Raw genomic sequence first — 15504 nt, 5'->3', positions numbered from 1 at the left:
CTCATAGACTTTTAGCCCTAAAAGTATCTCCATTATATTAGAGTTTTGACTCCGTGTCATTTTTTTTTCCAAGGATCACAGTGCCTAAAGAAAAGAGTATTGCATTGGACGACAGAGCTAGGAATTTTAGATCCTCATCTGCTGCTTAATACATGTATGACTTGCAGCATGTTATTTAGTCTCTTAGGACCTCAGTTTCCTTTGTAAAAGAAGACCTAGATGATCTCTAAGGTCCTTTTCAAGCTGGAGATTCTGTGGCTGGCTCCTACCTCAAGAGTAGTTCCCTAGGATACATCCTTGTCACCCCAGGCATTAAGCTGCATCCTGCAACATGAAATGATTGTGTTCTGTGCATGATGATGTAGGGGAATGAAGCTTAGGATCTCTGTTCTGTCAGTAGGAGCTATTTTTGAACCTAGCTCTAGTAGCAAAACTATCTTAAGCTTTGTTCTTTGTACACCATGCCTATTTTCCTGTTGATTGTCCAGATCTTTTTTTGCCACTTGTCACTGACATAGGGTATATGGCAGCAAGCAGCATTTGCAACTTGGATCTAGATTACTTTCACAGACTTGTAAATTTCAGAATTTATCATTGGAATGGCTGGTGGACTGGAATCTGCTTTACAAAAGTGTGTTTAAAACGTTAAAAGTGCTGAAATTGTATAAATATGCTATTTAATCAACATTTGCATGTACACTATATATAATATATCAAGATTATATGTATTACTGTATTGATAGTTTTACTAAATAGAAAAGTAAGAGTAAGTATATAACAGTTGCCTAAGGTGTTGATTGATTTTATGAAACATGTTTGCTTTTGTTTTTAAATCTGATTAAACCTTTGGTGGATTTATAAATCTGTTTTTTCATTGCAAGCATATTTAACAGGAAGTCATGTTTATCCTAATTAATATGTTATTTTCATGATTTAGTGCCTGTAGTAGAAGAACACCCATCTCATGAGCAGATTATTTTGCTTCTTGAAGGAGAAGGTTTTCATCCTGTTACATTTGTCCTGAATGCTAATCTACTCGTGAATGTCAAGTTAGTATTTTGTAAGTAGTGATTTGTCTTTCTTTGGCTAATTGGTAAGCAGGATTTCTGAATTAATTACATCTTCAGGTACATTGTGACTGGCAACTGTGAAAAATAAGCCACATTGGATATTGGTTTTTCAGCCAAATGTGCATATAAATTTGCAAATTTATATTAAGTAGGACTTGAAATACAAGCTTACAGATTTTTACTAGTGTCCCTCAGTCAATCCTAGGTTAAGGTCGTGGGCTCGTAGCTGACCTATATTTTGATGCTCATGATACAACTGACTCTTTGATATAGCTTTTAGATAAATTGAAATTTGGTAATTGAGATAAGCAAGAATCCTTTTTGCTTAAATAAAGCAGCAGTAAAGACAGTTTTAAAGTCAGTGACATGTGACCTGATTAAAAACAAATAGTCGTCGGTAATAAATAATCCTCACTACTCAACAATGCATCTCTCAGCTTTTCGTTCTCTTTGAAACTAAACTGATTCTTACCATTTCAGCATGTTAGTGCATCTTTTATTTTAGTGTCATTTATTAATTGACTCCATAAGATAATCTTTCATCCTTTATCTTTTTTATATTAATCTTATACAATTCAATTCAAAGTTTTTGTGAAAAGAACTTTGGGAAAATAAGGAATTTGAAAAGTTGTGCTTCGTGTAAAGGACAATTATGTATAGTTTTTTTGGTTAATATAAGTTGACATTTATAATTGTATGCTTTTATCACTTAAGATTCCTCAGACAAATATTGGTACTTCTCAACCAATGGATTGCATGGCTTGGGACAGGCAGAAATTATTATTCTATTGTTATGTTTGCCAAATGAAGATACTATTCCTACAGATATCTTCAGACTATTTATCACCGTGTATAAGGATGCTCTAAAAGGTATAGCATTTTGTTTTGAACTGTTCAGACTAGGGGATGGATAAATTAATTAAAGGCATTTATGCTTTTCGCTATGCTAACTGTCCAAAGATTTGTTATGTGAAGAGACTGTTGATTTCTTAAAAAATCTTAATCATCATTTTCAGTCTCTTTAAATCTAGCATTTTATGTGATTAGTCTCTTTATACAGATTTTTTTAAATTTAAAAAAATGGATATATATTTGCCTTCTTGATTTTTTTTTTTTTAAATGTCTATATGCTTTTCTTACTGTCTATATAAGACTGGGGAGACATGATTTTTCACTAGACCATGCAGTAAGGAGAAAAATTTAAAAACACCTATGGTTAGAAACATTTTAGAATTTGTGTTCACAATTCCCAATTTCCAGGAATAACTGAGCTTTGTGTACACAAGGTATTTAATAGATACTTCTTCAAGAGTGAAAATTTAAAAAAAATTCTATATTGCCTTTATTTAAGAAGCTTATATTGAGATATTCAAACTCAGAATGCCTCTTTAAAACAACTTAAAATCTTTTTATTAATGATTTTATTTCCAGGAAAATACATAGAAAACTTGGACAATATTACCTTTACTGAGAGTTTTCTCGGTAGCAAGGATCATGGAGGATTTCTGTTTATTACACCTACTTTTCAGAAACTTGATGATCTCCCATTACCAAGTAATCCTTTTCTTTGTGGAATTCTTATTCAGAAGCTAGAGATTCCCTGGGCAAAGGTTTTTCCTATGCGTTTAATGTTGAGATTGGGTGCAGAATATAAAGGTAAGTTTTAGAATAATTTAAATTACATAGGTTCAAATATACTGATTGTAAAATAAGAACTTTCAGGGATATCATTAAAATCAATTTTTTAATAGATTAATGGAACTACTTTTGTACTGATGTACTTTTAAAATTCCAAAACAACCCTCCTCTACTACTGAGTTAGTCTACACAACCTTGGTGTGTCATGAAGTTTCTGGATGTTCATAATAATTATATCAACTTACCTTAAAGAAATTTTTTTTTTTTGAGGAAGATTAGCCCTGAGCTAACTTCTGCCACCAGTCCTCCTCCTTTTGCTGAGGAAGACTGGCCCTGAGCTAACATTTGTGCCCATCTTCCTCTACTTTATATGTGGGACGCCTAGTACAGCACAGCTTGCCAAATGGTGCCACGTCCGCACCCGGGATCGGAACTGGCGAACCCCGGGCTGCCAAATCGGAACATGTGAACTTAACCGCTGTGCCACCGGGCCGGCCCCAAGAAATTGTTTTTAAATTTCAGAACAAACATACAAACCTTGAAAAATTTTCTTAAAAGCGTATACTGTAAGGAGTTCGTTTTGTTATGTTGCCTATGTATTAAGGTAAATTATGTTCCCCCTCAGTTTGTGTACATCATAAAGCCAAACATAAAGGATTTCTGGATTATCAGTGCTGTTCCTCTTAGTTAGTTACTATAGTTAGGAATTGACTTTTTAGAGAAGGAAATACTTAAAAAATAGTGGGTGCCATCTTTTCTGAGTTTGCGCTTCCTTATTCTTATTTTTATATTCCTGATGTTTAAGCTTATCATCCAAAAGTGATGTAGATTGTATCGTTGATGTATATGTGTATACGTGAATGTGTGTTGTGTTTGCCTGTGTATTTACATATCTACCCTTGACATAACTGGAGAGTCTAAAGCTGTTAAGGAATAAAGGTCTAGGTTTATGTTTATGGTTATTTCTAAGTCAAAATCATTTCTAATGTTAAACTTTTTTAAATTCTCACCTTTTCTTTATCTCTGACTTCTTTCAAGAAATAATTTATTTATTGCATGTGAAGTATGTCACATGTAATAAAGTTTTAGGTGTTTGATGCTAACATAATTTAAGAGGTATTTTCTTGGAGGAAAATTAAATGTAGGGAATTTATAAAAGAGACCATTACTATTTCAAAATAGACAAATTCAGTGAAAGAGATATTTAAATCTTGCTATTTGGCAAATTTGATTAAACTCTGATTTGTGGGGAGGTCCTTACCGTTTAGGATTTAAATATGTAATGCTATTAAATTGTGTGAAAAGAAACAACATTTAACTTTCAAGTTTTGTACTGTGTAAAGCAAAGGGCTTAAGAAATTTCATTCTGAGCCAAATGTTTCATCCATTCAGCCTGTTATTTTCTCTGATGTTAGTATTCGAATGCTATTTTTATAGGTTAGGTCAATATACTAGCTAATCTTAAATCATTATGGAACATATGATCTGTAAATTTGGCCATTATTTTGGCCAATATCACTTCTAGATACTAAGTCTGTTTTTTCTCACGCTGAAAGTAGGAAGATCATGGAACAACATGGGAAACTTCTCAAAAGATCACAGGGCATGGTGCTACACAGCTATGACAGCTCTTCAGTGATAATGGGAGCAAATGACTAGTTATACATAGAAGTTAACTAGTCTCAGCTGTTTACTGAGTTCTTTATGTTCTGCGAGATTTTAAATAGACTGGTATTTGATGTTATTGGTGCCCATGCCTCTTTAGACAAACTTGGAAGTGTGATGTGTGCGCATCTGTGCGTTTATTTTGTCATAGAGATAACCTATGTATGGAAAAGTTAGTGTTAAATGTTAGAGTTCCAAGATTAAAGACTGAAAAGGACTGTCTGAAATTAGTAATTTTCAAATAGGGATTATCTATGCTTATATGTTGAGAACATTTGTTTGGAATATTATTAGATGTTGGGTTAGATGATTTATGAGGTCCCTTTGTAACTCTGACAGCATGTCATTCTAAGCCATAACCTTTGAAGATAATGTTTTAAAAAAAATTACCTCTATCAAGTTGCAAGGATGCCCCCACATTCATAAAAGATGAAGTAAAAAGTCAGCATTTACCTTAATCATATTATTTATAATTTTAATATCTTTTACACTTATTTTTTTTTTCTAGTCTACACCCTCTCTCCTCCAGATAACTTAGTTGTCCTTTATAAAACTACAAAATATGTTTGTAATAGCAAAGATGTGAGTTATTCTGACTTAAGTTTTTAAAATAGATGAGGTCAGGTTTTTCTTAGAATTTTAAGGAAGTATATTAATATGAAAGGTTTGCTTATAACCTAAGCTGAGAACTGAAGGTTAAAAATGTGTCTGCTTTTTGTGGTAAGAGAAATAGTCTTACCTTCCTTTTTTCCCCTTCCTTTTCTTCCAGAGGCCTTGCAGCATTGCCTGCAATGTATCTTTTCCTTTTTGGTGCATAGCATTTATAGTGCCCTAAAGAAAAAGTAGTTAGGTGACAGACTCCATGTCCTTTCTCCTACTCTGCATTGATTTCATTGACTCTGTGTGCCCCTTTCATCATGCTGACACAAGAACTATAAGAGTTTACTACCATCCATAAGTTAGCACAATTGAACATTAATTGTAAATGCCTTAAAAATCTTTAATTCTTTGTATTTCTTTTTTAAATTATCAGAACTTTATAGGGGTCTAGCCCATTATTGTAATTTTCCAGCCATCATAATTTTGTGGAAACATGTAGAATGAAAAGATTAAATGCTTTGGAATTAGGCAAGCCAAGTTTCAAGTCTGTTTCACTGGTTATTAACTTAGTCACCATAAGCAAATTTATTAATCTCTGTGTCTCTACTTTCCCATTTGTAAAGTAGAGAGAGAAATACTTGCCTCATTGGGTTGTTACAGGGTTTAAATAAGACAATGTATGTAAAGTTCTCAGTTCAATGTAGCATCTTGTAGATACACAGTATGGGTTAATGTCATCCATCACTTTCCCCTAACAACTGATTGGGTTTATTTATCCATAATATTTGAAAAATGAGAATTAAAGGTAATAAATTCAGGAGTTTTTTTGGTTTTTGTTGATAGTAACCAGTTTTCCTTTCTTATATATAGCATATCCTGCTCCTCTAACAAGTATCAGAGGCCGAAAACCTCTTTTTGGAGAAATAGGACACACTATTATGAACTTACTTGTTGTGAGTAATTGAACTATTTTTAAGTGTTCTTATGTTGTTACTTTAAAAATTCATTTAGCAAATTTTACACGTTTGTATTTTCCTATTTTAATTTGGCCTATTTGGTGTAATGAAAGTTCATGGATAATAAATCCTCATTCATTTAACATAAATGGGTCCTGTTTTTGATGCATGTTTAGAACACATCTCCTAATTTACGTGTATCTGATTCTAATTGCCTTTTGATTCATTCTGCTGCAGTGCTTACACATTTAGGTAATATGAGATCCACACAATTATTGAAACTTTTGAAGCTTTAGTGAAAGTTTTAGTAAAGTCAGTCAGTTTGGTGATTTTGAGCAACTCATGGCCTAAGTTTCCTCATTTATAATAGGAAGGATTGGATTAGATGATGTCTTTTTCCCTTCCACCTCTGATTTCTGTAATTTTGTGTTTACCTGTTCCCACAGAAAAGTATTTCAGTGGACTTTACTTTTATTTATACATGTTCGGGTTGAAGACCTATTCTCTTTTGGAAGATCTGTAACTAGGAGGAGGAGGTCACCCCCCCGACTACTAGAGAATTCTTCCTGGGAATGATAGTCCTTATTACTATTGTGGAGTAGCTGGAAGGATTAGTTGGTTTTTTAAGTTGTTACTGCTTTCTAGTCTATACCCTCTGTCCTCTAAATAACTTAGTCGTCCTTTTTAAAACTACAAAATATGTTTGTAATAGCAAAGGCATTTTGACAGTTATGGCATTTTGGCAGTTACATATCACAAGTCTTAAAATGATGGATACTCCTAAAAATGGATTTAATGAATGGGTAAATGCTCATGGATAGTAGTTTAAGGTTTATGGAAATGTCATTATTTTATATAGGACCTTCGAAATTACCAGTATACCTTGCATAATATAGATCAGCTATTGATTCATATGGAAATGGGGAAAAGCTGCATAAAAATACCTCGGAAAAAATACAGTGATGTAAGTATAATTGCTTTGTTCAAATCTGGAAGATAATTATTCAACATTAGATTTCCTTAGAAGTGTGTCATTAAATTTTGTTTTGAATCAGACTATCTAGTATATAATGGCAAAAAATACTCTTTTTGAAATTTTAGATTTCTAATAAGAAATTTGTTTAATTGTATTTTTTCAATTTTATCTATTTGAGGTAATTTTATCTTAAAACATTTGTTTCTATCACATTCTCCAAGAGTTGTCCAGATCAAAGCTTGATGGTTATGAAGCTGATCAGAAATGTGACTCTGGATTAGTGTAACTGGTAACGGCATAAAATGTTAATGAAAGTGTTTCTAAATGGATATTGTTTTTTTCCAGGTAATGAAAGTAATAAATTCTTCTAATGAGCATGTCATTAGCATTGGAGCTAGTTTTAGTACAGAAGCAGATTCTCATCTAGTCTGTATACAGAATGATGGAGTTTATCAAACACAGGCCAGCAGTGCCACTGGCCATCCTAGAAAAGGTGAGTCTTGATTCCTAGTGTTGACCCATAAAACCACCTCGATAAATAGAATTCCTTTCAAAGGGAAGTATATATATTTTACTTATTTGCTGAATCGATGGTGATAAAACAATATGCTTTAAAATTTTAGCTATACAGATTAAAAAACTGCTTTTAATTTGTTTTTTCTCTTGGGCTACATTAGGTTTAAAGACTTGGAACACTATTTAGATATCTTCAGGCTTAGTGTGTCCCGTATGGTGGGAGTCTTATTTTCAGTAATTTCTCTCTGGAGTGAGGTTTTTTCACCTTTGTTTGCTGTGTGTTCCAACTCCTCTTAGTTAGGGGAACACAGGGTGGATAAAGGTAAGAATGAGTTATAAAACTGTAAGTGGCTGGGGATATAAAAATGGTAAAGATGGTGGAGTGAGTAGCACGTGTGAGTGACGTTACTCTGGCTGAGTGGCCTCAGTGACTGCTGCGATTTCCAACTGCTGCAGTAGTGGGCCTGACCAATCTGAAGTGAGGTGGAAGTAAGTACTCTGTAAAATTAATACGTTATTATAAAATAACATATTTAAGACAGTCTGACATTCTGGCAGCTAATAAAATATTTTCCTCTGATTATAAAAGGAATATATACTCATTTGTAATAAGCTTGGAAAATATGTTTTAAAAAGTAATAAAAGAAAAAGTACCAAGATATGGTACTTATTGACATTTTAGTATATTTCCTTCTTATATTAATATGTGTGTTAAATAGATGATTTTTTTAACTTTTTATTAAGATTATGATAGTTTACAACCTTGTGAAATTTCAGTTCTATATTATTGTTGGTTATGTTGTAGGTGCACCACTTCACCCTTTGTGCCCTCCCCTCCCCCCCTTTCCCCTGGTAACCATCAATCAATTCTCTTTGTCTCTGTGTTTAACTTCCACCTATGAGTGGAGTCATACAGAGTTCATCTTTCTCTTTCTGGCTTATTTCACCTAACATAATAACTTCAAGGTCCATCCATGTTGTTGGGAATGGGACGATTTTGTCTTTTTTTATGGCTGAGTAGTATTCCATTGTATACATATATACCATATCTTCTTTATCCAGTCATCAGTTGATGGGCACTTAGGTTGCTTCCACGTCTTGGCTATTGTAAATAATGCTGCAATGAACATAGGGGTGCATGGGACTTTTGGAAATTGCTGATTTCAAGTTCTTTGGATAGATACCCAGTAGTGGGATGGCTGGGTCATAAGGTATTTCTATTTTTAATTTTTTGAGAAATCTCCATACTATTTTCCATAGTGGCTGCGCCAGTTTGCATTCCCACCAACAGTGTATGAGGGTTCCTTTTTCTCCACAACCTCTCCAACATTTGTCACTTTTTGTTTTGGTTATTTTTGCCATTCTAACAGGTGTACGGTGATATCTTAGTGTAGTTTTGATTTGCATTTCCCTGATGATTAGTGATGGTGAGCATCTTTTCATGTGTCTATTGGCCATCCATATATCTTCTTTGGAGAAATGTCTATTCATGTCCCCTGCCCATTTTTTGATTGGGTTGTTTGATTTTTTGTTGTTGAGCTGCGTGAGTTCTTTATATATTATGGAGATTAACCCTTTCTTGGATAAATAACTTGTAAATATTTTTTCCCAATTAGTGGGGTTTTTTTGTTTCAATCCTGTTTTCCCTTGCCTTGAAGAAGCTCTTTAGTCTGATGAAATCCCATTTGTTTATTCTTTCTATTGTTTCCCTTGTCTGAGGAGTTATGGTGTCCAAAAAGATTCTTTTGAAACTGATGTCAAAGAGTGTACTGCCTATATTCTCTTCTAGAAGACTTACTGTTTCAGGCCTAATCTTTAGGTCTTTGATCCGTTTTGAGTTTATTTTTGTGAATGGTGAAGAAGAATGGTCAATTTTCATTCTTTTACATGTGGCTGTCCAGTTTTCCCAGCACCATTTGTTGAAGAGACTTTCTTTCTCCATTGTGGGCCCTCAGCTCCTTTGTCAAAGATTAGCTGTCCATAGATGTGTGGTTTTATTTCTGGGCTTTCAATTCTATTCCATTGATCTGTGCACCTGTTTTTGTACCAGTACCATGCTGTTTTGATTACTGTAGCTTTGTAGTATGCTTTGAAGTCAGGGATTGTGATACCTCCGGCTTTGTTCTTCTTTCTCAGGATTGCTTTAGCAGTTCGGGGTCTTTTGTTGCCCCATATGAATTTTAGCATTCCTTGTTCAATTTCTGTAAAGAATGTCATTGGGATTCTGATTGGGATAGTGTTGAATCTGTAGATTTCTTTAGGTAGTATGGCTATTTTAACTATATTTATTCTTCCAATCCATGTGCATGGAATGTCTTTCCATCTCTTTATGGTTGTCATCAGTTTCTTTCAGGAAAGTCTTGTAGTTTTCGTTGTATAGATCTTTCACTTCCTTGGTTAAATTTATCCCAAGGTATTTTATTCTTTTCATTGCGATTGTGAATGGGATTGAGTTCTTGAGTTCTTTTTCTGTTAGTTCATTGTTAGCGTATAGAAATGCTACTGATTTATGTATGTTGATTTTATACCCTGCAACTTTGCTGTTGCTGTTTATTATTTCTAATAGTTTTCCTATGGATTCTTTGGGGTTTTCTATATATAAGATCATGTTGTCTGCAAACAGTGAGAGTTTTACTTCTTCATTGCCTATTTGGATTCCTTTTATTTCTTTTTCCTGCCGAATTGCTCTGGCCAGCACCTCCAGTACTATGTTGAATAGGAGTGGTGAAATTGGGCACCCTTGTCTTGTTCCTGATCTCAGAGGGATGGCTTTCAGTTTTTGTCTGTTGAGTCTGATGTTGGCTGTGGGTTTGTCATACATGGCCTTTGTTATGTTGAGGTACTTTCCTTCTATACCCATTTAATTGAGGGTTTTTATCATAATGGATGTTGGATCTTGTCGAATGCTTTCTCTGCATCTATTGGGATGATCATGTGTTTTTTGTTTCTCATTTTGTTAATGTAGTGTATCACGTTGATTGACTTGCGGACGTTGAGCCATCCCTGTGTCCCTGGTATAAATCCCACTTGATTGTGGTGTATAATCTTTTTGATGTATTGCTGCATTTGGTTTGCCAAAATTTTGTTGAGGATTTTTGAATCTATGTTCATCAGTGATATTGGCCTGTAGTTTTCCTTCTTTGTGTTGTCCTTGTCAGCTTTTGGGGTCAGGGTGATGTTGGCTTCATAGAATGTGTTAGGGAGCGCTCCATCTTCCTCAATTTTCTGGAATACTTTGAGAAGGATAGGTATTAAATCTTCTTTGAATGTTTGGTAGAATTCTCCAGAAAAGCTATCTGGTCCTGAACTTTTATTTTTGGGGAGGTTTTGGATTACTGTTTTGATTTCTTGTGATTGGTTTATTCAGATTCTCTATTTCTTCCTGCTTCAGTTTTGGGAAGTTGTAAGAGTCTAAGAATTTGTCCATTTCTTCTCGGTTGTCAAATTTGTTGGCATATAGTTTTTCATAGTATTCTCTTATGATCCTTTGTATTTCTGTGGTATCTATTGTGATTTTTCCTCTCTCATTTCTAATTTTATTTATTTGAGTCTTCTTTTTTTTCTTGGTGAGTCTAGCAAAGGGTTTGTCAATTTTGCTTATTTTTTTGAAGAACCAACTCTTTGTTTCATTGATCCTTTCTACTGTCTTTTTTGTTTCAATATCGTTTATTTCTGCTCAAATTTTTATTATTTCTCTCCTCCTACTGACTTTGGGCTTGGTTTGTTCTTGTTTTTCTAATTCTGTTAGGTGTCGTTTGAGATTGCTTATGTGATATTTTTCTTGTTTATTGAGGTGAGCCTGTATTGCAATGAATTTCCCTCTTAGGCCACTTTTGCTGTGTCCCAAATGAGTTGGTATGGCGTGTTTTCATTTTTATTTGTCTCCAGATAATATTTGATTTATTCTTTAATTTCTTCAGTAATCCATTTTTTGTTCAGTAGCATGTTGTTTAGTCTCCACATTTTTCCCCTTTCCCAGCTTTATTCTTGTAGTTGATTTCTAGTTTCATAGCATTATGATCAGAAAAGATGCTTGATATTATTTCAACCCTCTTGAATTTGTTGAGACTTGCTTTGTTTCCCAAGATATGGTCTAAATAGATGATTTTTATACTGGATATTTATACTTTTATATTGTGCTTTTTTAACTTAACATGTCATTGACATTTTTGCATTAAAATTTAACAACTATTGAATATTTATTTGTTGAATAGGAATACAATTCGAAGGATAAAAACATTTATAGTGCAAATTCTCCTTTCCTCCTGTGACTCCCAAGCTACACTCTTCCCCTCCCCATAGGCAGCCAAACCAATGTTACTAGTTTCTTGTATATCCTTTCTGAGACATTTTTGCATGTCTGTACATTTAAGCAAACACACATATCTTTTTTTCTTCCACTTTTTAAATGTCATAACATTTGTTCCATTCCGCACCTTGCTTTTTCTTTTGTAAACACACCTTGGATATTATTGTGTGTTAGTATATAAAGAATTTTCACATTCCATATAACTTTCTGCTTCATATGTTGACATCATTTAATTGTCCCTTATTCATGGACATAGCTGTTACCAATCCTTGGCTGTTTATAAAAATGTACTGTGAATAACCTAGTAGCTGTGCCATTAATTCCTAGAAGTGGAATTGATGCATCAAAGGATACTTGCATATTTGTAATTTTGATAGATAATTTTCAAGTTGCCCTCTACGGAGATTTTTTGATTTATGCTCTCACCAGTAGTGGGTGTCTGATTTCCCACACTCTGACACAGACACAAATATTTCAGATAGTACAATAGTCCATCAATTATTAGATACAAATGTTAAATTACCTTTATATAGTATTTTCTCTTAATTTTGTTTGGTTTGGTTTTTTATTAGCTTTCTAATGTAAGTGGTATGGGCATGGCATTAATCAAGTACTTAAAATGTGCCATACTTCACATTATGCATTTAACAAATATATAAAAAAGCACAGGTTAAAACATAGTTCTTGGGGCCGGCCTGTTGGCATGATGGTTAAGTTCATGTGCTCTGCTTCAGCAGCTTAGGGTTTGCCGGTTTGGATCCTGGGTGTGGATCTACACACCACTCATCAAGGCATGCTGTGGCAGCATCCTACATAGCAGAACTAGAAGGAGTTACAGCTAGGATGTATGACTATGTACTGGGGCTTTGGGAAGAAAAAAATAAAAGAGGAAGATTGGCAACAGATGTTAGCTCAGGGCCAATCTTCCTCATCAAAAAAAGCATACCTAAAAAAAAGAAAAAAACCATAATTGTTATATATTTTTTTTTACCAGTGACAGGTGCAAGTTTTGTGGTATTCAATGGAGCTCTAAAAACGTCTTCAGGATTTCTTGCGAAGTCCAGCATAGTTGAAGGTATGAGTACCATCTTTAAGGTTGTTTTATTGTGAAGATGTTTTCCATTTCCTTTTAAAACGGTATTTGATACTTAGAAAAGAATATACGTAAGTTACAAAGCATAGAACCACAAACTTATGTGAAATTATCACCCAACCCAAGAACTAGAACATGACCAATATTTGGATCTACTTATGCCTTCCTCCTGTCTCCAAGAATTAACTATTAGACTGAATACACTGTGTTTATCATTCTCTTAATTTTTTTTATTCTGTATAAGCATATGTCTAAACATGTTATTGTTTGTTTATGCTTATTTGGGAGATTTATAAAAGTGATATCATTCTTCACATAGTCTTATGGAACTTATATTTTTATACAATGTAATGTCTCTAAAATTTATGCATGTTGTTGCCAACAAACTACAGCGTATTCATTTTCAGTGCTTTTAAACATTTTGTGAATGTATGACAATTTATCCACCTTTTGATCATGAACATCTGGTTTTCTTTTTTTTTTTTTTTTTGCTATTATGAACAGTGGTGCTCATAGCTTTCTTACTGATATGTGGACATTAGGCACATGTCTAAGAGTTTCTCTACAGTATATATCCAGGAATGGAATTTCTTGGCCAATAGATTAGTAAATGTTCAATTTTACAAAATATTGCTAAATTGTTTGCCAAAGGAGTTGTACCAGTTTAAATTACCCTCAGAATATATGATTTTTCTTTGATCTACATATTCTCCAAATGTGGTATTATCAGACTACTGAATTTGTATCAGTCTGGTAAGTATCTCTGAACATGGTCATAATTAGCATACCACTAATAAGTAGAGCATCTTATGACATATTTACTGGACATATATGTTCCTTCTTCTGTGAAATGCCTCTTCACATCTCCTGTCCGTTTTTCTACTGTGTTGTGTCTTTTTCTAACTGATTTATAGTTATATAGTTTTATATGTAATGTAGATTTCCCCCACCATTTTTTGTTTTTTAAAGATTTTTTCTTTTTCTCCCAAAGGCCCCTCGTACATAGTTGTGTAATTTTAGTTGTGGGTCCTTCTGGTTGTGGCATGTGGCATGCCTCCTCAGCATGGCTAGATGAGCAGTGCCATGTCTGCACCAGGATTCAAACTGGCAAAACCCTGGGCCCCCAAAGCAGAGCTCGCTAACTTAACCACTCAGCCATGGGGCCAGCCCCTCCCCTACCATTTTATGGTGTTTTTTTAATTATTATTATTTTATTGAGGTCATAATAGTTTATACCATTGTGACATTTCGGTTATACCATTGTGACATTGTCAGTCACCATATATGTGTGCCTCTTTACCCCTTATGCCCACCCCTCAACCTCCTTCCCCTCTGCTAGCACTAATCTGTTCTCTTCAGCCACGTGTTTATCTTCCAAATATGAGTGAAATCATGCAGTGTTTGTCTTTCTCTGTCTGGCTTATTTCGTTTAACATAATACCCTCAAGGTCCATCCATGTTGTTGCAAATGGGACAACTTTGTCTTTTTTTATGGCTAAATAGCATTCCATTGCATATTTATAGTACATCTTCTTTATCCATTCATCAGTTGATGGGCACTTGGGTTGCCTCCCATGTCTTGGCTATTGTGAATAATGCAGCAGTGAACATAGGGCTGCATAAGTCTCTTTGAATTGTTGATTTCAAGTTCGTTGGATAAATACTCAGTAGTGGGATAGGTGGGTCATATGGTATTTCTATTTTTAATTTTTTGAGAAATCTCCATACTATTTTCCATAGTGTCTGCATCAGTTTGCATTCCCACCCACAGTGTATGAGGGTTCCCTTTTCTTTACATCCTCCCTGACATTTGTTATTTTTTGTCTTGGTAATTATAGCCAGGTGTAAGGTGATAGCTCATTGTAGTTTTGATTTGCATTTCCCTAATGATTAGTGATGTTGATCATCTTTTCATGTGCCTATTGGCCATCTGTATATCTTCTTCAGAAAAATGTCTGTTCATATCCTCTGCCCATTTTTTGATCAGGTTTTTTGTTGTTGTTGAGTTGTGTGAGTTCTTTATATATTTTGGGGATTAACCCTTGTCAGAAATATGATTTGCAAATATTTTCTTCCAGTTGGTGGGTTGTCTTTTCATTTTGTTCCTAGTTTCCTTTCCCTTGCAGAAGCTTTTTAGTCTGATGAAGTCCCATTTGTTTATTTTTTCTTTTGTTTCCCTTGCCCAAGTAGACATGGTATTCGAAAAGATGCTTCTAGGGCTGATGTCAAAGAGTGTACTGCCTAAATTTTCTTCTAGGAGTTTTAGAGTTTCACGGGTTTTTTTGTTTTTTTTTTTAAAGATTTTATTTTTCCTTTTTCTCCCCAAAGCCCCCCAGTACGTAGTTGTATATTTTTAGTTGTGGGTCCTTCTAGTTGTGGCACGTGGGACGCTGCCTTAGCGTATCTTGATGAGTGGTGCCATGTCCGCGCCCAGGATCCGAACTGGCAAAACCTTGGGCTGCTGAAGCGGAGCGCGCTAACTTAACCACTCGGCCATGGGGCTGGCCCCAGGTTTCACGTTTACCTATAAGTCTTTAGTCCATTTTGAGTTAATTTTTGTGTATGGAAAAAGATAATGGTCTACTTTCATTCTTTTACATGTGGCTGTCCAGTTTTTCCAACACCATTTTATTGAAGAGACTTTCCTTTCTCCATTGCATATTCTTGGCTCCTTTGTTGAA

At 34.4% G+C, this 15504-nt stretch overlaps 1 protein-coding gene across 2 annotated transcripts in view; it reads left to right on the top strand.

The window, feature by feature from the left end:
- The window catches only part of ZFYVE16 (zinc finger FYVE-type containing 16), a 55326-nt gene that overhangs the window by 27142 nt on the left and 12680 nt on the right, over window positions 1-15504 (top strand). For both annotated transcript variants that reach the window (XM_014857014.3, XM_044777926.2), the window contains 7 exons: window positions 938-1060; window positions 1785-1940; window positions 2502-2726; window positions 5844-5926; window positions 6789-6893; window positions 7251-7398; window positions 12725-12805. In XM_014857014.3, coding sequence (XP_014712500.3) covers window positions 938-1060; window positions 1785-1940; window positions 2502-2726; window positions 5844-5926; window positions 6789-6893; window positions 7251-7398; window positions 12725-12805 — 921 coding nt within the window. The remainder of the gene's footprint in view (window positions 1-937; window positions 1061-1784; window positions 1941-2501; window positions 2727-5843; window positions 5927-6788; window positions 6894-7250; window positions 7399-12724; window positions 12806-15504) is intronic.

The sequence above is a fragment of the Equus asinus genome, chromosome 9, assembly GCF_041296235.1.
Source record: "Equus asinus isolate D_3611 breed Donkey chromosome 9, EquAss-T2T_v2, whole genome shotgun sequence".
Lineage (NCBI taxonomy): Eukaryota > Metazoa > Chordata > Mammalia > Perissodactyla > Equidae > Equus > Equus asinus.
The sequence above is the reverse complement of the archived record's forward strand: the minus strand, read 5'-3'. Positions and strand labels throughout refer to the sequence as shown.